The 22,835-nt window shown below is 33.8% G+C and overlaps 1 protein-coding gene across 1 annotated transcript; it reads left to right on the forward strand.

Moving 5' to 3' along the window:
- The first annotated feature begins 6,773 nt into the window (after window positions 1–6,773).
- LOC117104344 (pikachurin-like) lies at window positions 6,774–20,755 on the forward strand. Its single transcript, XM_033245169.1, has 13 exons — window positions 6,774–7,055; window positions 8,502–8,709; window positions 9,472–9,616; window positions 10,629–10,809; window positions 11,194–11,319; window positions 12,035–12,272; window positions 12,639–12,867; window positions 14,106–14,286; window positions 15,021–15,096; window positions 15,481–15,537; window positions 16,507–16,647; window positions 17,523–17,710; window positions 18,194–20,755. Exons 2-13 carry the CDS (start codon window positions 8,543–8,545, stop codon window positions 18,349–18,351), a joined length of 1,887 nt encoding a protein of 628 aa, XP_033101060.1. The 5' UTR covers window positions 6,774–7,055; window positions 8,502–8,542; the 3' UTR covers window positions 18,352–20,755.
- Window positions 20,756–22,835: the final 2,080 nt, after the last annotated feature.

Below are 22,835 nucleotides of genomic sequence, written 5' to 3' on the forward strand. Positions count from 1 at the left end.
ATTTTTCATTAAATTCTGAAATTAATTCTAAATTAATAACGCAAATGATTTTGCTAAACTGACCAATCAGCCATGTTTGTTTTGGTCACATGGATAACTTAACGCTGATTAACGCACTCTGATTTACATTAATTTTCGTCATCAACGAAGTCTATTTTACGATCAGTCGAAGGAAAGTAATACTCAACTAAAGATCGTAGTCAACAAAATGCACTTGTCGAATACGCCCAATGTCTCTTTTTTACGTTCATACTGTCTTTTTCTCATGTATCCTCTATTTTTTTATCTTCGTTTTTCTTTCTTACTTTGTTTCCTTATTACTCTTACGTTTCTCATTTTTCTTCCTCTTATTCTATTATTTCATTCTCTTTCTTATTCTTTTACTTTCATCCATCCATCTGTTTTCCACTGTGATTTATCATTCTGTGCCTGTAGAAAATATAAACATGCTTTGGATCTGCATCATATGATTGGTTATCATACAGCATGTTGCTACATACTAACCATTCTTGTCTCGCATTATAAATCAAGTTCATACAACGTTGATACAAGTACATTAATAATGTATGTACTAATCTATCATCGTTGCCTTTTTTTTAATTCATTAGAGTTCTTGGAATTGTCTAAGAACAAGGTATTTTTAAACCAAGGTTTTCAATTGTGTAGAAAAAAAGCTATTTTATTATTTAAATAACATTTATTAGTAATTATATTAGGCTCATCATCATCATTCGTTTGTTTTCTTTGTTGCCTTCGGGGCCATTTCAATCTTCATTAATACTTTCCCTATAAATTTAAACATCTGCATTCATCATCAGCTATAGCGCCCTCTGGAACATTCTGTAATCTGTAATTAGTAATTAATACTTAATTAGCTAGGTAACAAATAATAATAATAAATAATAATAATAATTACTATAGTAATTATCAATATTAGTACACTAGCTATTTTCTATTTTCTTTCTACTGTATTATGATACCTTGTGTTTTTTCTGTTAATTAATCCTGTCCTTTAGTAGTGTAATCCTGACTATAGTCACCATTTGGTATCACAGGGTATTTCATATTCTACATCCATCAACAAGGACATCATGTGACCGACTCAATCAGTCATAAGACACCTTTGTTCCCTAATATGAGGGTAAGGAAGTTAGGATGCTAATTTTAAATCATTTGAAATATTATTAAGTGTCAAGGATTCTGGAAGCAATCAATCAATCAAGGTTCCATAGTAGTAATACAATGTGTCCTGACACAATTTGTATTTGTTATCAATTGTTAAAAATTATATTCATAAAAAGTACATTTAGCGTAATATGTAAAATCTTGAAAACCATAAAAAATTATTTAGATTAAACTTTTTATTATGATGACCACCAGTGATGATGGATACAATTTATTCATAAATTATTTTCTTAAATATTAATCATAACATACTTAAAAGTTGTTTGTTACTGTTAATGGTATTAATGTTTAATATTTTATGAATTGGATCTACTTTAAATTGAAACAATTGAAAAACACAGTTGAACTTTGCCTTAAGTCGAATCTAAACTGCCATTGAAATATTGTTCGACTTAGATAAAATTTGACTTACAGATTGTTAATTAATGGAAAACACAACAATTTGGCATTTAAAATTAGATCGACTTAGAAATTATTTGACTTAGAAATTATTTTACTTAGGCAAGTTTAACTTAATAATAATAATTGTATATAATATTCTAATAATTCTACTACAGTATAGTATTATTTAAGTTCGCTTTATGTAAAGTACGTACTGTACATTCCTCCCATAACATTTTACATTCTAAATTTCTTCCAAACCAATGTAATAAATACTGCTGCTATATGATGACCTAAGTCTAGCCATTGGTGTACTGTATCACTGTTCAATGCTGCCCTTGAACATAATAATGTAATAAAACTTGATTTGCTGTAATACTTTGCTGGTAATGTGATTTTAAATACCCCTGCTATTTGTAGTATTATGAATTTCCCCCAAGCGAATGCCTGTTTGGATTGTATATGCGCGAATCTAAAGCGTCTAAATACATTTTCTGTGTGGAAAAAAGCCTAAGACTACATTCTGCAAGTCATTTCTGGGAATAATTATATTCTATGTCTAGATTTTTCTAGATATGCAGATGTAAAATTTAAAAAAAAACAAGGTTGAAATGTGTAAAAGGCAGGTTCATCCTAATGGTATAATTAGGTGTTTCTGTTTTGATGCCCTGTATTGTGTAGCAATTAGGCTTATTCTAATTATCCTAATTAGTCAACACTACAACAAATGTCTCCATTAACTTTTTAAAAATCTGTGAGGCCTACGATTTTGCAAGCCACCGTGAAGTCACGATCTATTCTCATTAATTAGAATTGCTTTTATTTGATGCAACTGTGATGAGGTATGGCCATGTGGCAGTGTTGTGATAAGTACAAATTGTTTAGAGAACAACGAATACTATCCTAAGTTCATGTAGGAATTTTAATGTGATCTTGTGCTAAAATAAGTATTTGTCATCCACATAAATGCACACGCACTAAACATGCATGTAACTGTAATGTTCTTGCTTCGTAATTGTGTATATAAAAAGTAAAAACTTGTTATCTTAACATCATTATAAGAACCTATGTGGTCGGTTTCATTCATCATTGCCTTGCAGCTTTAAGGGATAGCATAATTACAACAACATGATTACAACAACCTAGGAAGATGTCATAATTAAAATAACCTAGGGAGTTCATGATCATAACAACTTAGGGTAGGGTTTGTCCTCATTCATATAAAGGTTATACTTTCACGGAACCTGCTGTGAAACATTTGCATTCACTGTCATATCCCTTTTAATACTGTATTTAAAAAACAAAATCAGACTGAATTCCAAAAATGTCAGTTTGAAAATACATTTGCGTACATTGTGGCACAAGACATTTGATTAATATGAAAATGTGACTACTGTTTGTTGTAACAACAGTGTGGAGTTTGTTGATTATGTGAACTAATATACAGTACTGGATAACAGATAAGAATAGACAATTTGAGGGGTGAGGGGTGTGGGGATGTGGAATCCATAACTGTCATTGGTGAGTATACTGGATAGATATGAGCAAGAGCTTACGGTAAGTACTAACTATAGACTGTTGCCATGGACAAATATTGGTCAATGGCACTTTTGCAGAGATATAGAGAAAAGTGAGAATGTTTAATATTTCTTAATATAAATAACGATTGTGTAATTAAAGAATTATATAGGTAATAACTTAAAATAATGATGAGTATCGAAGTACCTAAATGTGCTGAAAATTTTCCCAATTAAAATTTGAGCAAAACTGCACTACTATAAATACAAATCCCAGGGTCCTGTAATGGCTCAACATTAGAAACTCCATTTTCATAGTAACACATTGAGTGTAAAAACAAGTTATTAATTGTTGAATGAGGATAAAAAAAATGATAGTTAACAGAATAACAGTAACATGTTAAGAATGACAACGTTGAGTTATTAAAACTCTATGATAATAAGAATTTCTTGTACAATACCGATAACAAAATTTGTAATAATTATTATTGTTATTGAAAATAAGTGGTTCATTAGATGGGCTAGGCTATAATAACAAAGTTTGTGATCGATTTGTAGATGTGTTATGCCTAGGTAATGGCCCAAAGCACAAATATGCTTCTAGAATCTGATTCTCCCTTTAATATAGTTTAAAAGATTAAATATAGATAGCAGTTATTAGTCTGAAAAGTACTTTTTACCTCGTTATTACAAAATTAAGCTGATAATTTAAACGAAATCCATTTAAACGATTTCTGCGATTAAAGCCATGTACTGTTTGTTTTACCATGTTTGGTCAAAAGGGTAGTAGTTACTAGGTTGCATCAATTATAGTTTAATTTGAAACATGATTATTTTTAATTTCCTGTTATCAAGTATCGGTTATTAGATCTGTTTTATTAGTAGCCGTTGTAGGGTTATCTCATCCCAATGTAGATGTTAATAAGCTCTGAACAAATATAGATTGTAATTTACATCCTCAATAAAGTTAATAAATTGTAGTTGAACTTCATTGTCACCCAAGAAACAAATTGTGATCATAAATTCTTAAAGGAATAAAAATATTTAGGTAATAGATTAAATTTTGTGGCTTGTTGTCAGGGCGGATTCAGAGATGTCTGGAAAGGGGGTGGGGACAATTGAGAGACAACACTACACAGGGGAATTTTAATTTTCTAGATGCCCGGAAATAACCTCTTAAGGTGTTTTGGGCGATCATGTATTTCTTGTTTATTCTTTTTCCCTTTTTTTTTAACTTTCCAAAAGGGGCAGGGGCTGGTCCATCTGCCTCCCCTAAATCTGCCCCTACATGTAGTAGTGAGTGCAGAGAATCAGGATTGGTTGCTGTAACCTGCAGTAAAGTGTTCTGATAACGAGTGATCAGGAGTAATTAGTGTCACAGCAATCCCTTGAACAATTCTGCATGGTAATAAGACGATGTAATTTGTGTAAATCAGGTTGTGTTTTATACAATTCCCTTATTCATTATTAAGCAACTTTGCTTCATTGGAATATTACAGTATTGCATTCATACTAATTTGGGATAATATATTAAACAGTCACTTTATTTAAGTCTCCATATCATATGAAGAACCGTCGAAAGTACTACTTTATATAAATAAATACATGCCTTTATATGCATTTTTTAACTTAAATATTGTATTTATCAATGTTTTCGTTGAGCTTATCCCTCTTTTATGATTATCCTTCTTTTTACCTAACTTCTTAAAATGGTCTACCCCTTTACAGTGGTAAATAGTGACTCATCCATCATTGGTTTTTTTTAAAACCATTTTTTGGCTGTACATATTTGATGGCCAGCAGAGGGGTGTAGTTCTTCTACACCCCTCTGCTTAACAATCAGTGCTTTGATTAAAACTGGTATACACTCATCAAACCTTCCTTCGCCTCTGTCGTGCGGTTCAGATTCTTCCACATCCAGTCCTACAGTATGTAATCTTTTTAGTCACCATTTACAGGATTCAGTGGAGTGTGATTCTCTAAATGTCAGTAGCAAATATTGTGAACTTTAGTCATGAAAAATGCTGGTAGTTTAAAATACTGCAAAGTTTTTTAATTGCACGGGTGATACCTCAAAAACTAGCTCAAATTTGCGCGGAAAATCATCGCATAATCGTAAATACTGCTTTATAATTAATACATTGTTTATTAGGTCGAATCTAATTTTCTGCAAAATCTGAGTGGGAATTGGCCCTTATTTTAAGTGCGAAGACTTCTAGGCAAAAATTTGGGCAGAAGATATCCTTCGTGCAGGCCTTTTTGGTGGGTAGTTTGTTAGATTTGAACCAAAGATCGAAGGACTGGAAGTCTGGTGACAACATCATAACTACCAAGAGAGCACCACTCCACTGTTTATTAAAATTTATTGAGAAAGTCTTATTAAGCATGAAATTTATGTAATGTTATAGTGTTCGGCTAGGCTTACAATTTGTCATGGATATTCTTTCACATTTGCATTGTTTAGCAGTGTGAAAAGAATAGAGGAAATGCCTCCCATGAGGTGCCTCAGATCATAGCATCTGACCCGGGGACCCATGCTATGATATGGTGATGAAAAATATCAGATGAAATTATTGCATATTTTGTGGTTGATAACAGGAATTATGATTTATGATTTCGGTATGGAGTTCATTCAGAGTGAACCAGACATGGCTTAATGGCCTCAAGGAGTTTTTCAGTAATAAAAGGATTATTCACCATGTGTACTGTATGGCAGATTGTAATAAAGGAATCTATGGCATTTTACAGTTGTTTTTGAGGAAGGATCATTAGCAGTTTAATTGTTTTTTGGGAGCAAGGCTTATTGTTATAAATAGTGTTTGCAGTTAACATATTTTTGTGGAAGGGGAACATTATTATAGAGGGATTTATGGCAGCATTCCTAACAATGTTTATGAGATTCATAAAATGTTTCACTTTTACCAAGCAGAAAGTGGTTCAACCATCACATGAAAGGCTTGTGATTCTCCAATGATAAATATTGTTTAGAACCCTCTTTTACTTTGGTGGATGGGGGAGAAGAGAGATACATTTTCTCCCTTTTTATGAACTTGCTGTAATTAAGTGTGAATGATACTATAATAGTACTTTGTATGTCTTAATGTTTATGGTTCATCCATTTACATAAACATTAAAACACAGAAAAAATACATGATGCCATGTAGTATTGACACAGCTGCTGTTGGTATTCTATCGCGCGGTCTTGGTGCTATTAACCGGCAGATGACCGCTGCTATTGTCATGCAGTCACCGTTCCGAGCATTGATTTAAAATACCTTGCTAACGGCAAAGTTTACGTCAACACAAATTCTACATGAATAATGTTTTATGCATAATAATGTTATTCAGAATATTCTTAACACTTTGTTTTTAGCACAACATTATTTTTCAACATGCAATACCTTGTTTAATTTTTTTAAGTATTTTCTGTAATTTCAATGGGGACCCTAATCAATCAGTATTTTATAGGTCCTAAATTAAGGGAGAGATAAGTAATTTTAATAAAAATCTCAATTCTTTGCATTCTTTGTGACCTGGAGAATAAAATAAAACTACAGTCTACATGGTCTCACAAGATTGAATCAAAGGTCTTTGGTTTCGAAGGAAATCTTATCTTCACTACCAGCCAATGTGTGGCGTAGCTATAATTCAATTTTACGATTTGTTTTTATTTTTTTTCTTTTAACACTACAGATAGCATAGACATAGACTTCAAAATCGATAGTGCGTTATTACTTGACGAGAATGAGAACGAAGTTCTACCGGAATTTGGAAGTGGAGCCGAGTACAGTGGCGATGACGAGGATAGCAGCGGTAGTGGAGATGGCGATGAAGAACGTGACACAACTCCTGTTGCAACTAATGATCCGTGTGCGGGGATTGCATGCCAGAATGGTGGCCTTTGTCTACGAGAATCGCAAAATTTCAGATGTCAATGTCCACTTGGAACATTTGGTGACTTGTGTGAAGAAAGTAAGTAGATGTTGATTTCCCACCATGCAATTTGTCCCACTGTGCATCTGAGTACTGGTATGTACCAGGTCAGAAATGTGGTCACCTGATCATCTTCCTTATGAACACATGCAAAGTATTTTCCCTCATGTGATACCAGTTTTTGGCAGTGAATTTCATATATGTTAAAGATATTTTATATTAACACCTAATAATAATTTATCTTGTAAAATCATTTGGGTCCTTGATGCTCAATACAGTGTCCTAACCAAACCTATGAATGAGTTGTCAGTTGACTGGAACCAAATGTTTGGGGAGAGGGGCGAGTTGATAGTTTGGGAATCTGGGTGCTCAAAATTCAGGTCGTTTAAAAAAAGCCTAAAGAGCAGAGTTGTTAGTTATAAACTCTAAGACTATGCGATTTGAATTTTATCACCAATGTAAAGTATCAAATTTAGTAGACATATGCATTACCTTAATTTGTATAGTATATCTTTTGATTAGTAGAGAATTTGGCATGCTACTTTTCATTTGAAAATTATGTTCATGATACATAAATTGTAGGGAACTTTGATAATTGGTATTTTTATTGGCTAATGTTTTGTTGGATTGCTGTTACATTGCACATCCAATGATAAACTTGACAGCAATATCAGACTAGTAAAGCCAACCACTTACTGCTCCTGTCAGTCATCGGCCAACGCGATTCCTCAACAACGCAACGCGGCGATGTGTGGGAACAAAGCGTTTTTAATGACGATCCATTCAGACAGCCACCGACAATCAGCAAACGGTGTCGCGTGATCTAGCGCGTACATGGAGCAAAGTTTGAATCGTCGGCCGACAGTCGTACGAAGCAGTGAATGCCTTGCTTTAATTTAAAAAATGAGTTGTATGCTGCCAGCTTCTGGGATAGCTTAATACAAAGTTTTTATTGATAAGGTACAATGCTAAGAGACCTCACTGGAGAAGAACAAAGCTGAATACAAAGTTTTTGGTATTGGCTTACAATATGAATGATTTTTAACCACCTATTTTGACTAATAAGTGATTGCTGTTATAGCTATCCATCCATCCTTATCTATCAGTCTATCTACTCTCATATCTATTGATCCGTCCATTTATTTCACTACAGTTCACCCTCCAATTCGAGACCACTTTGTGACCTGAACATTTGTGGTGGTCTCATGGTTCGGTCTCCATTAGAGGATTAGCTTTGTGTTAAAAGATTGAAGATTGGTTCTTTGAAAAAGTGGTCTCAAATTAGAGGGTCTCGGAATAAGAGGTTATCTATGTATTCATTAATTATCTGTTAGTCTGTCACTAATCACTAATGATTCACTAATTCTTTAATTCTTTCATCAAACTATATAAATTCTGTCATGTGTCATCTATTAATTTTCTATTTAATTAATCCTTAACTTTATGTTTGACTTTATTAAATAATTCTTTGTTTCCCTTATACAGATATTGATGTGTTATATCCAAAATTCTATGGTCACTCCTACATGTACTTTAAGAAGCCTACAAGCGTAAACATGTACAACGCCTTCGAAATGACGGTCAAATTCAAATCAATAGACCGTGACGGCATCCTTGTCTTCGGCAGTCAAATGGAGTCGCCAAGAGGAGATTTCTTTTCCCTTGAGCTTCGAGATGGCAGGGTTGAATTCAGGTTGGAAATAATTTTACTAGTTGCTAAAAGAAATCAAATTTATATTGAATACTAAGAAGATTAATTATTAAGCTGATAGGTTTTTTACTCAAATGCAAATTGCCAATTGAGTCTCATTTGAAAGACTATCTTAAGCTGAGACAGACGGTCTGTGTAAAATAATAAGGTTTATAGGACAAAGTTGTGTGATTTGCCCATATACTGTATGGGTATAATGATATCATGTCGCACCCATGGGCCTGATGATGTCATATTGCATTATGGGCAAATCTGTGGTATTTGTCACCTAAAACTTAATTGTATAGAATAGCTATTACCATCAAATAGAAAATTACATTATTAAATGAAATTGCTTATTTTGTATACTTTTATAAGCTATTAGCCTTTAACCATGAAATTAATTTTCCTCACCATTTTAATGTTTAAATAACACAGTCTTTGCTTACCCTAAAAAATATTAAATTTATTCTTCTTTTTTTTTCATTTTATTTTAAATTTTTTCATTTTTTCCTTCATTTTTTTGGTGGAAAATATTTGCAAATAGTTACACCCTGCACAGTAGGATGTAGAGTCTATAACCACAAATTTCAGAATGAGTCAAACTCAAACACATAATTTCTATTGTTCTGTTATTTTAGTGTTTATGGTGATAAATGACATGATTAAACTTTGTGGAGACAGGTTATGTACTGCACCATGTTATACCCATTGATAATAAATAATGTTTATGATGATTAAACCTTTTTTTTTGACTGCCATCAGATTTAGCCTCGGACTGCCAGAAGAGAAGATTACAAGTAAAATTGAGGTGGAAATGATGAAATGGCACACAGTCACAATTAACAGAGACAATAACGTCGCGACTATGGTTATTGATGGCGGAGACAGACTCACTGCTGTTGCCGAGGTGGGTATTACCACGCTAAGTATAACTCATGGCTAGTTTGAATATTTTTTGAGTGTTCGAATACATAATCAACATGCGGTGTTGGAAACTCTGAATCATCCACTTGTTAGTGATGTGAATGCCTTATATAGGTATATTTTTAATAGTTTGTAGTGATCTAGAGATCATGTCTTGAATGTTGATGAATAAGATTCCTAAAGAAATGAAAGAAAAATAAAAAAATGGATGTGATTTTTGTTGATAGTAAATCCTTGCCAAGCCACTAGGACTCTGGGTCGGGGGTGGGAGGGGGGAGCTTTTCCCCAGTTTCCGTAGTATGAAGCAGATGAGAGTGTAATATCCCCCTGGGTGGGACGCTGGTCCACTGCAGGGATTTTTGTCTTACGTCTATCCAAACAAATATTACGACAAATAGATGTGATGTGCCCATATTTGGGTGTACTATGACATAATCATACCCATATATGGGCACATCACACAAATTTGTCAAATAAAATTTTAATAGTGTAGACACAGCATTAGTTTGCATTGTGGATGGGCTTTCATTAGCGTATGCTGTGTATTGTAAATGCAACCTAAATTATTTATTTTATTCAAATATTTTTGTTTAAGCCATGCTCAATAACATATAGTTTGTGTTGTGATAATTAGCCTAAACCAGACTTTACATTTCAATATTTGAATGGTACACACATAAGTTGATAGCTTTTATGTTACTTCAAAATGGGCAAGTAAATTTAAAAAATTATTTTTATGATTTTTTTTGGGTATTTCGCAAGGGACAATACATCTTTAAGAGACCTTTGGATTGCCTTGTATTTGATTTCTTTTTTGGAGGTATTTTTAAAATTTCACCACATAGGATGTCTGATGATCAAAAGCAGAAACATAACCAAAATCTTTAAAAAAATAATCTATAGTTTCAAGCATATCTGAGCAAACAATTGTGATGACATTCATTGCTTCTCGTTTTTGTAACTTGAATAATGACATCTGAAAACATCCTCTTTAGGGTACGTACCAAAAGATGTCGCTGAATCAGATGATATACATCGGCGGTCATACTGTCGATGCATACCATAAAAACCAGGGCAAAGGTTTTACCGGCTGTATTGAGGAATTAAAGATCAACGATTACATATTTGACATGAGGCAGCAACCGTTGGGTGATGCAATCGATGGAATTGATGTTGGTATGTTGTCATAATTATTTGAAATTTCTGAATTCTTTATTTAAAATTTTTTTAAATGTTATATATCTAATTATATTACATGAATTTTGTAGAGTGCTTTGCTCGATAGTGATTTAGTTCAGATCTGGGCAGAACATATCCATATCTCATCCATTTCAATCAAAGTGTAATGTAAAATATGTAAATTAATAATAATATAATGTAATATAAGATAACATGCAAATTAATTATATGCATCTCATTAATTTACGTTTTACATAAATTAATGAGATGCACATTGGTCAACTTTAATTTACATAATTCCACCTGGTTTAGCAGAATCAGTAGCAAGTTATTATACTGCATGTGATTAGTATAAATTATTTCCTATTCCCTCCAAAACAGGAGAGTGCACCAGTGGACTGTGTATTGAAGACGCCTGCCTGAATGGTGGATCTTGTGTAGTGACATCAGCAAATAATTATCAGTGTATTTGTCAGCTTGGCTTTGCCGGTGTCTCATGCGAAATTGGTAAGTCCCTCCTCAGTCAACATTCCAATAAGGGACCTCTGCGAAGTGTCAATCAAACTTAACTGACCAATCAGAACTGGGCCTATAATTTTGTGGGATTTTAGCAACAATATCCTATGGGCGGGGCTTAGCAAAAAGGTGCATTGGCCACTTTGTTCTGCTAATATTATGTACTTGCTAGCTGTCTGTCAATTATGTTCAGAAAAAAAATGGAATGGGAAATTGAATTATTGAATAGAAAATTGATTACTTGGCTTGGAAGGTGGTACTTCAGTGTTGAGACTTAAATCTCTTACTTGTGGGACGAGATGATGCCTTAACTTAGATCTGTGACTTGAGGGTTAAGATGATTGCCTTAACTTTTATCTAAGACTTGAGGGTTAAAATGTTTGCCTTAACTTAGATCTGTGACTTGAGGGTTAAAATGATTGCCTTAACTTAGATCTGTGACTTGAGGATTAAGATGATCATAATCATCATATTACCCTCAGGTCACAACTTGGATAGAAGCTGTAACCTGAGGGTTAAAGATAATTCTTTGGCTTGACAACTGGAGGGTAAAGTTTTGAAATGAGGTTATTTCCAAAAAATAGTAAATACACTGTGAAACTCTATTCCACAGAATCACTCCCTCAAATACTTTGTTTCTAGCAAAGTAGAATTAAATATATAAACATAATTTAATAACTATTGTTTTTTTTTTTGCACCAATTAGAAATTAATTTGGTAGTGCCGTCCTTTGAAGGCTACTCATATTTGGCATTTGATGGGCTTAACAAAAATCACTTGACATTCTTTGAATTATCCATGATCGTGAAACCACACAAATATGATGGTGTCCTTGCCTACTGCGCCCAGAGTTCAGACGGGAAAGGTGACTTCCTTTCGTTAAATTTAGTTGGTGGTTATGTGGAGTTCAGATTCGATTGCGGATCTGGTCCAGCTGTGCTAAGGTAAGATAATGATATTGATATGATAAAATAATTAAAATATTATTACGAATAATAGTAATAGTTGTAGTAATATGGAAGTTTTGCTATCTTAAGCTTGGTTTCCATAAAATCGCTACACGCTATCTCTAACAGCTTTCGGTGATACTTTACAAAAATGATGAAATATGAGCATCTCCTTTGGTTTGTTATTAATGCATTGCAAACAAACTTGCCTAGTACCGGTTAAGTCAAATGTCCGAGAGGTATGACGTGAGGCGCTGCTAACTACGACCCATTGCATCTTTTAAAAGAGCCAAGAACAAGTGTGTGATTAGAGGTCAGATAAGTTGAACATACATTTTTGAATAATTTCATTTCACAATTTAGATCATCTGAGAAATTGGAGCTTAACAAGTGGAATTCGGTGGGGATTTCTCGTACAGGGCGTGATGCTGTCCTAATGGTCAACGATGTGGCTGAAGTTAAAGGAATGTCCCCCGGCGGCTTCTCACAAACTACATTTAATACGGACCTGTTCATTGGTGGTGTACCAAATTATGAAAATGTCGCCAGCAAAGCATTACTGACTGTCGGGCTCGTTGGAGACATTCAAAGGGTACTATGAATACAACCTTTCTTGGCAGTTTAAGGGGACTACTACTTATTATTTTTGCAATTTTACAATTTGAAATATTTCGCAGCATTTTGTTTTCGCAATTTTGCAATTTTCAGTGGTTTTTTTAACATGAATGCAGAAACCTGCAATTATGTTTTTTAGTCTATATTTTAGCTAGAGCTCCCAATTCTTGTGATTTTTTTTTTATTTTTTAAGCAAACTCCTACCCACCCGAGTTTTCAAGATTTTTGCACGCCCTTAATTTTAGCGATCATTGTCTTATCGCAAAAAATTAAGGTGCGTGAAAATTTAAAGGGCTTTACAGTATTTATCCAATTTGAAATCACATTTATTTAGTTATTCGTTCATTGTGCTTTGCATTTAACATTTACAAAAGAAGCAGTCAAGATACTTTGTATTTACAAAATGTCAATGAATTGACAAAGAATAAAATATACATAGAGATTTCTCCATGAGAAACAATCCATACATCAAGTTTGATACTTAACTGAGGATATCAACAAGAGGAAAAGCTATACACTATCCAATTTAACAGAATTTGTGTTAGTTAAGAGTACAGCTCGATTAAGATTTTTTAATTATTAAGTGCCATACATGAAACTTTCACGAACAATTTAAATAACAAGAACAACAACAATAACAACAATAAAAATATAAATATTTCAACAATTAGAATAGGTTCATTGTAGTTGTCATCCACTCCCCAAACCATAGGGAGAGAGCCCTGATCTTGGCAAACTAGACATGGGGTATTCAAATTCAAATTCAAAATTTATTAACCTCACTCGGGAGCGTGTGCAATCAATGACATCACAAAAATACATTAAGATGGTTTTAAAAAATTAATAATACTATCAATCTCATTTGAAAATGATAAAAACTTAACGCTGTCACAAAGTATTCATTACTCCATGGCAAGTCAAATGCCTGAGCATTTAAGGCAGGGGCGCCGAACTTACAGCTATATCGGCACTGGCTCGAGTGGCACGGTTGCATATGGCTCTGGTGGTGGAACAAGTTTTGTATAAGGGACTATAAACCTGGTATATCTTTCTAGATGTGCAGGGAATACTCCAGTATACTACATCATACAATCCCTTAGCCCCTGTTGTGGACATTTTCTGCTTATATGTAAGATATATATATCTCTTTATATAGCAACACATTCATTTAGAAATACTGTAAATGTTTTCCCTATTTTTTCTTAAACCTTTTAGTTGAAAGTGGACGGTTTCCCAGTTGACTTAATACAAGACGCCCTCTATGGTATTGGAATCATCAATGCCAATCATCATTGCAACTCTCTGCCATGTGAAAACAACGCAGAGTGTCAGGCAGATTTTGATGACCATATTTGTCATTGCCACATTGGATATTACGGAGAAAACTGTGAAAATGGTAACATTTTAATAGTATTTTCATTATAAACAACTGCTTTGTTTTTTTAATTTAAAATCAAAATAAAAATAGTATTTAAAATTTTATCATCATAAAATTAATATAGGTAAACCATATGAGTAATAATTACCACCGACATTACTACCACCAATGCGCATGGCCATCACCATCATTATCATAATCATCATCATTATCATAATCATCATCATTTTTGCCACCACCATCATCATAATCATCTTCATCACCATCAACTTCATTAACATTATTGTTGCTTCTGTACTTAAAAGCCTTCATTGGTTGCCTATCCATCTCAGGTCAAAATTCAAGATTCCAGTTTCTTGTTTATAAGGCAATGATTCATGGTTCTCCAGAATATCCTGCTCACATTCTTAATCATTACCAGCCCGTGCAGCAAGGTGTTAGGTCCGCTGACAAGTGCCTCTTATCTACCCCTATGTGTAAGAACCTTTGGGGTGCTCGCTCATTTTCTGTGGCTGGTCCGTCTTCTTGTTATGGAATCCCACTTACCACCACTCAAGAATCAGTTGGGCATTTCAAATCTGAACTTAAAACTTTTCGTTCATTGTCCTCTTCTTTCGTTTTTTCGTTTGGATTACGGTACTTGAGTTGTTATTTTGAGGCAGCAACACAGCGAGCATCTCTTCCCTACGGAAAGATATGTGCGCCATATAAATCTCTGATTGATTGATTGCTTGCTTTTATTTATTTTGTAGAGCATGATACCAGGATTGATGTTCCAATGTTTAATGGAATAAGCTACTTAAAATTCACCGGGAACCAGATTCGAAGGTAAGCTTCCTGCACGTTGACAAGAGGAAAACCCCTCAAAATTGTCAACATATCACGTACTAAGCGCTTATAACACTCAAGGCTCTCAATATATGCAGAAGCAGAATCAAAATTGGCGTTCATCCGTCAGTGCTTGCTTTAAATGTTACACCTTGAGCTGGATTGGACTCATTGGAGTCATTAAGGATGTGAGACCAAGTCCAACCAATGCATATCATTAGAAACCGCTTTCACTTCTTGCTTCTTACGGCTCAAACTGTATACAAGGTGCTGCACCGCTCAATGTGTTGCGCCACTCTCCTGAAAATATGCCATTTTTAGTGTCATGAATGAAAGCTCTAGTGAATAATAATTTTAACTATGTATTTATACTTTTTTTTTTAGCGAAGAGCCATATTCAAGGCATCAATTAATACCTCGACGCCTCCTCAACAAAAAAAGGTAATTTTTAAAATAAATAGATAAATAGGTAAATAGATATAAAGATATAACATAAAATCGTTGATTCATGATGCCAGAAGTTAGTTATTGATATTCCTCTTAAAGAGTTTTATGTGAGAGCAAACCATTCATGTGTGAAGGATTTTACTTTACCACTGCCATTGGAAAGCTCTTTTCAAATTCCTTGGTTCTGTATCAAGGCAAGTTGGATGGCCAAGCAGTTAAGGCAGGGGCGCAGCCATGATATCTGTGCTGGTTCAAACGGCACGCTCGCCTATGGTTCTGGTGGTGCAACAAGTCTTCTCAGATAAGAACTATAAACTGTAGGCGCAGTGTACACAATTTTCCTCATGTGGACTTAAAAGAACCAGTACATCTTTCGTGACACATAGGGGGTGCACCGGTGTACTGGTCCATACATCCCCTGTTGTGGACAGACGAGAGTAGCTGGTACCGGTTTACCGGGTAGCTCAGACATGAAGAGACCCTTAGGGGAGAAGGAAGTTACTGTACGAGCTAGTCCACACCTAGTGCTTTGAGACCTCTGTATAAATTGAAGTAAATTACACTACATTAATATTAGCCTGTATGAAGGCAGAGAGTCTGAATTAAGGCTAACCGTCATGTGAGTTAAAACAGAGAGTCTGGTATTAAGGCTAACCGTCATGTGAGTTAAAACAGAGGGTCTGGTATTAAGGCTAACTGTCATGTGAGATAAGCAGAGAGTCTGGTATTAAGGCTAACCGTCATGTGAGTTAAAGCAGAGAGTCTGGTATTAAGGCTAACCATCATGTGAGTTAAAGCAGAGAGTCTGGTATTAAGGCTAGCCGTCATGTGAGTTAAAGCAGAGAGTCTGGTATTAAGACTAGCCATCATGTGAGTTAAAGCAGAGTCTGGTATTAACGCTAAAAGTCATGTAAGCATGCGAGCTAGGGCAGAGGGCTAAACATCTTTGATGACTACTTTCAGATTGACTGGCTCTTTTACTGAATTATCATTGGATTTTCGCACAGAAGCCACTGAAGGTTTGATGCTCTGGACTGGAAAGGCTGTGACTTTTTCTAGCGATTTCATGGGAATTGGCATAAACAATGGTGTCCTTACAATCAGGTAAAATGAAAAATAGGTTCTAACATTTAAATACCCATAAATGTAAAGCGAGATTTGTATATTGTACACAAAATTACAGTGAGTTACAATGATGAATATATGAGGTTTTTAATTTTATTACAATAAGTTACAGTAATGTATATTCATGAGCCTTGCTCATTTTCTTAGTTACATGAAGTTTGTTTCTTTTCATAGTTATTAATAATCATAATATTTTTGTAATTAAATAATGACTTGGTAGGACTTAAGAGAAATACTGAATGCACTCATTCATTCATGAAATTATTTAACTTAATTGCAATGATAAATATTCATTAGGTTTGTTTATTATTTTAGTTATAATGATGAATAATCATGAGAATTTCGTTTTTATATATGTATTCATTTTTGTTAGTAATATGAATATTCATTAAGTTTTCTTAGTTACAACAAAGAGTATAAATAGAACAAGAGAGCAAAAACGTCACGCCTGTGTAGGACGCCCACTAACAGTTGTATGTTCTTTTTATTACCCCAGTGCAGCGCTGCGCAGCGCGGTAGAAGTACGCCCACTATAAACTCCGTAAGCGGAAAACAAAAGTACAGTATCTTGTGGAGAACAGATAAACAGACAAACCTACCGTGCGCGGTGGAGTACTGGGTAATAAAAAGCATACAAGCGTTAGTTGGCGTCCTACACTAGCTGCGTAGGGCGTATCGTTTTTTTTACGCTCTCAATGAGCGTTGTTGGCTCTCTTGTTCTATTTATACTCTTTGGTTATAACAATGAATATTCATGAGATTTGTTCATTTTGCTTGTTAGTGATATATGCAGTATTTATTTGTCTCATTTATTCACTCTTGTTAGTAATATGAATATTCATTTTTTTTTCTAGCTACAACCTCGGCAGTGGTGTAACAATGCTTAGAGACAACAGCACCGTGAACGATGGCAAATGGCATACGTTAGCAGTCAGTCGTGTCAACAGAGAGACCACTCTCACTCTGGACACGAACAAAATAGTAAAAACTGTGTCCAGGGGCTCATTGTCAAAGCTAGACACTAACAACGGAATGTTTATAGGTAACCTATACAAAACATCACAAATTATCAACTCTGTTACCACAGAGTCCAAGCATGACATAATATTTTCCCCTATGAGATACGCCAGGCCCCCAGTGTACAATCTTCTAAAAACACACCTTTTCCCTAAAGAGTAGTTTTTATAATTGTTGTTATCTATACTTAAGTGATCTTTCTTATACAATTGTTGTTGTTATTGTTATTTCTAATTGGAAATTTGATTAATGTAGTAATTTGTATTTGCCATTTTTATTGATTGATTTTTTTATTGTACTTAGTTTTATCTTTGTAAAATAGGTTTTATTGTACAGCGCTTTGATATGTTTTGTAATGGTATATATGCTTTTTAATAAAAAAAAAAATAATAATATTAACATAATTTTTTATGGTTCCCTCGAAACCCGGTGATAACACATTTTCATTTGTGAAGCCTCAAACTTACAAATAGCGCTGGAGTTATTCTTGTTTTTCTTGTTTTTTCAGGTGGCATGAATAATATTGAGGTAACTACCGGAAATCGTTACCACACTGGATTCAAAGGATGTATCCGTAACGTTAAATTTGGAGGCAAGTCCAGCCCTTTGCCCATACAATTAGTCGGCGGTGCAGAGTCAGGCCGGAATATCCATCATTGTACCTAATTACAATCCCATTCACCGCCTCAGAGCAAAGTATCTAAAAACAAGTTTTTTAAATATTGGATCCTGTGGCTAATTCAAAATTTCTTGCGTTGCCATGGATACAATTGGACTGTAAATGACAGGGCGTGAAAGCAATTTACCAGGTTCCAATTTGGAATAATTGTATATTTTTTACTCTATGGTTTTAATTAAGAAATTTAAATAGGAATTGAAGTGGAGTATAAACAGAAATATGAGGTTTTTAGACGACAATAATAAGAACTGCACTGTCCTGGATTCTGTGGAATTACAAGCTAATGCCAAAGTACACGTAATTGATAGCCGATCTTGCTGATACCGATTCAGGAATTAACAAGCGTGGGAAATTAATGAACAATCAGAGTGTATGTGTGATTCGAACATTCCATTTTAAGCCATACTGAGAAAATAAATACGTACATACACACTGACAAACATACAGTTGTACAGACACATGCATACATTACACATAATTATATATTCCTTCATATACCAGAATACAGTATATAAAAGATATTAACTTTTGGTATGTTTGTTCAAGATACAGATCATTCATTGCATCAGAACGAGAAAAGTTGACTATATTAGTGGCTATCCTGTGTGAATTCATGGTTAATTCAACTACAAATTATTAATGTATAGTGTGAACAGAGTCTATAGGAATAAAGCCCTGTGTGAACAGGGTTTATAGGAATGAAGCCCTGTGTGAACAGAGTCTATAGGAATAAAGCCCTGTGTGAACATTACATCAGTTGTCAGCCTTCAAACAGCATACTGTGACTAGAAGGTACAACTTTTTTTAAGGATTTAGATAATTTATAGTTGGAATCCAGAAAAGTGTTTAGTTCACATCAGAACTAAATAAATTTAAATTTAACCCGGCATCATGCTGTTTGAGCAACCTTGGTGACCTTCGACACCACCTGTCAATCATGAACATGAATTAAAGATATTGTAAAGTTGTACAAGAAGAAATCCGTAAGAAAATTAATTAAACATGCACTCCTGAAATTGTATATGTAATGTAGTAGTAGTACTCGGTGATTTATCCCTGTAAACAAATGTAAATCTGTATATAATGCTGAAACACTATAGAGGTGAAGCGATGACCAATTTTACTTGTGTGTCTAATAAAAAAAATTATAAAAATGTAAACTGCTATGGTTAGTTTAAACAAAAAAAATATATAAAATGCATATTTTTGCTCACATGGTAAAGGAACATAATAGGTACAGTAGTATATTGCATAAAATCTGTAGTAAATGGTGCTCTAAAATGGGATGTAAAATGTAAATTTGCTGTTGAAAATGTACCAAATATTGCAGTCCTTCCAGCATGTATTTTGATTTAAAAAAGATTGACAGCTTTAAATTTGAAAAAAAAACATTGAAAGATGAGAAGAAAAATTTTAATTTTGAACTGGAACCCAATCACTGTTATTAAAGATTGGTATATACCTGTATAATACTAGTGAAAAGTTTTAGAAAGTGTCCACAATCTACCCTCAGGATAGCACTGTCAATCAAAGATATGGTAATGTAGTAAACAAGGTATTCAACTATTAAGGTTTAGTTATGTAAAAGTTGATGTGAATTTAAACAGCAAACATAAGTTAAAATGTAGTAGTAATTGTTACAAGAAAAGTTATATTTTATAAATGTTAACTGGCTTGGTGCTGTTATGTTTTCAGCAATACTCTTTTTTATTAGCATTTCTAATTTTAGATGTTCTGTCAAATGTTAGCACCACTAAAACTTTTCAAGATGGTGTCTGAGTTCTGTAACTTTTTATAAAAAATGTGTTTTATTAATTTGGCTACAATACACTTAATATTTTTTGTTGTTACAGAAATATTTATTAATTATTTAAATTAATTAAACAGATAATTTCAATGATTGCATTGGTTTTTGGCACTGATCATATTATGTGCTAATAATTTTGAAAAAAAAACAATGAATAATTTTTCCAAATAAACCTTGTAAAAAGGTAAATATACAAAATTTGATATCATACTTATACAGTAATTGTATTTTGAAAAACTTATATTTCACCGTTGGAATATTTTGTGAAAAAAAAACAAGTTTTAAAAATATTGTTAAAATTTCACATAACTTTTTATCAAGAATTTGTTTGTTTACTTTTAAAAAGATCATTCATTTGTTGATATGAAAAGTTTGGTGCTTAGCCCTTTTGTTTGTATAATTTCACCCAGCAGTTTTAAATGTTGACATTTTTTCCATTGTTAGTGTTATTTTTGTCTGACTTCTGTCAGAAAATGTTGAAGAGCTTTTTGATGTCATAATCCACGATATATATTGCATTATAATAGTCCCACCCTAGATTTTGTACTAAAGCTTACATGTATTAAAGGTGTTATGCTACGCTCATTGTCATCTGTGTTTTTTTTTTTTGTAGGGAAGTGTGGTGGATTCAATGGGCCTGCCCCTCCAACACTAAATTTTTCCAAATAAAAAAGTTATAAGCATGAGGAAACTTCACCATTTACCAAATTTTACTATTTTGAACCAGGTTTTGCTGATCTCTTCTTATCTCTATAATTACTGCTTCAGGGAATTTTGTAACAAGATTAACAGTGAAGCTCATTAGTTGTGAATAGTTCATAAGAAGTCTAGCACAATTAAATCAAAAACCATGTTGTAACTTCCAACATAAGTCATTGATTTTTAAAATTCAAAAGCATATCTATTATGATTTTTATCTGAAATTATAGCTAAGGTAATAAAAATGCCAAATTATTTTGAACAACAGGTTTTTAAAATTTTCCAGCATGGTTTTTAAATACCATACTGGTAATTTATTGAGAAACAGCAATGCCTGCTGTGATAATGACTCTTAAGTAGAGGTATTCTTCTTTGATGTTTAATTGGATTATTGAGATAAGATTCTAGCAAAACCTGGTTCACCAACCCGCCTGAATGCCCTTTTAAAGGGTTTGCTGGTAAATGGGATAGTAACAGCATGCATGAGAGCAACTTAGCTCAGTCGGCTAATCTGGTGGTAGCCACTGCGTGTGCAATGAACCGTGGATCTCCAGGTCCCTGGTTTAATTCCCATCGCTGCCTCTCCTTGTGTTTCAGCTGGAGGGTTGAATGCAAGTTAACGATTGTGCACCGTCTTTCAGATGAGATGTTTAAGCCGTTGGTCCCGTGTGTATTATGGCCTATGTGCGCGTTAAAGAACTCGGTACACTCTTCGGAAAAGAGTAGGGGATTGTCTCCCGGTGTACTTCGCAATCACCATTAGAAGGACCCCACTGGAAATAAGTCTTCTTCAGACCTGTGGGTTATTTTTGGTGTTGTACACCGAATAAATCCATCCGAGTGTGGCATAATCATAAATTTTCTAGACCCTCCATCTATGAAAAGGCTGGGGGTATGTGGTTAAAGAGGTGCTGATGTGTAGAAATTATAAGCTGCTAAATCCATGAAGTTTAAAACCTCGAGTGGGTTCTGAGTGGTTTTTGTATGTATTGCTAATCTTGAACATTGGTCGTATTCGACTGGTCGTTCTTCGTTAAAGCACGCCCACCTACTTAACGAAGACGACCAGTCGTATAGAAAACTAAAATACTCAACAAAACAAAATGGCTGCATAGTTACCGCGATACACGCTGCGTAATCAAGGCTGCTTTGGATTGTGGCAGTATGGGTTTTTCGTAAAAATAATGTTTTCATCCAGTTTTTGTACAATTATTTTTTTACTTCATTGTGGATAAATATAATAATTTTTATTTCCTGAAATTTAATCTAAATTATATTATGCTAAACTGACCAATCGGCCATATTTTTTTTGGTCACGTGCATAATTTAACGTTGATTAACGCATTGTGGTTACATTAATTTTCATTGTTAACAAAATCTATTTTATGAACCAGTCAAATGAAAATAATACTCAACGAAAATTTGTACTCAACGAAATGAACCAACGAATAAGGCCATTGACATAAACTTGTCTTCAGCAAATCTGCTGCCACCATGCTGTCAATTAATATTGAGTGAGTTGTTTTGAAGTGCTAGAATGTGGATTACAAGATGATAAGCACACATCTAGCTTACATCAGGTGTACTGGATAAAACATCAAGCAGTTTTAACCTCCTTTTATTCATCAATACTGTACTTAGCCTGTCATATGCACTTATGCATTTGCTGTCAAGCATGTTGCTAAAGGCTTAAACATTCTATAAATTTACAATTTATCAAGCCTTCCTGTTAACTATGTCATTGCTATATAACTCCAATATCATGTGTCCTTTTCTACTCAAAATTACTAAAATCGGTACATGATCGAAATATATATTTTTATATTTTTAACTCATTACCATTAAATAGTTATGTAAAAAGGCATTGAGGCTTCTGTATAATGCACTAAGTCGATTTAATATTTATATATTTATTCTTGTACAACAAAGTTATTGTACTGAAATTTTCTGTACTTTGGTACCCAC

Source organism: Anneissia japonica, unplaced genomic scaffold (assembly GCF_011630105.1).
Source record: "Anneissia japonica isolate Jap-2015-1 unplaced genomic scaffold, ASM1163010v1 scaffold287867_len1003013_cov215, whole genome shotgun sequence".
Lineage (NCBI taxonomy): Eukaryota > Metazoa > Echinodermata > Crinoidea > Comatulida > Comatulidae > Anneissia > Anneissia japonica.

Coding starts and splice junctions, on each gene's coding strand:
- LOC117104344 (XM_033245169.1), top strand. CDS start 8,543: ATGTACTTTAAGAAGCCTACAAGCGTAAACATGTACAACGCCTTCGAA. Junction 10,810..11,193: donor AATCGATGGAATTGATGTTG/GTATGTTGTCAT, acceptor CCTCCAAAACAG/GAGAGTGCACCAGTGGACTG. Junction 14,287..15,020: donor CGGAGAAAACTGTGAAAATG/GTAACATTTTAA, acceptor TTTATTTTGTAG/AGCATGATACCAGGATTGAT.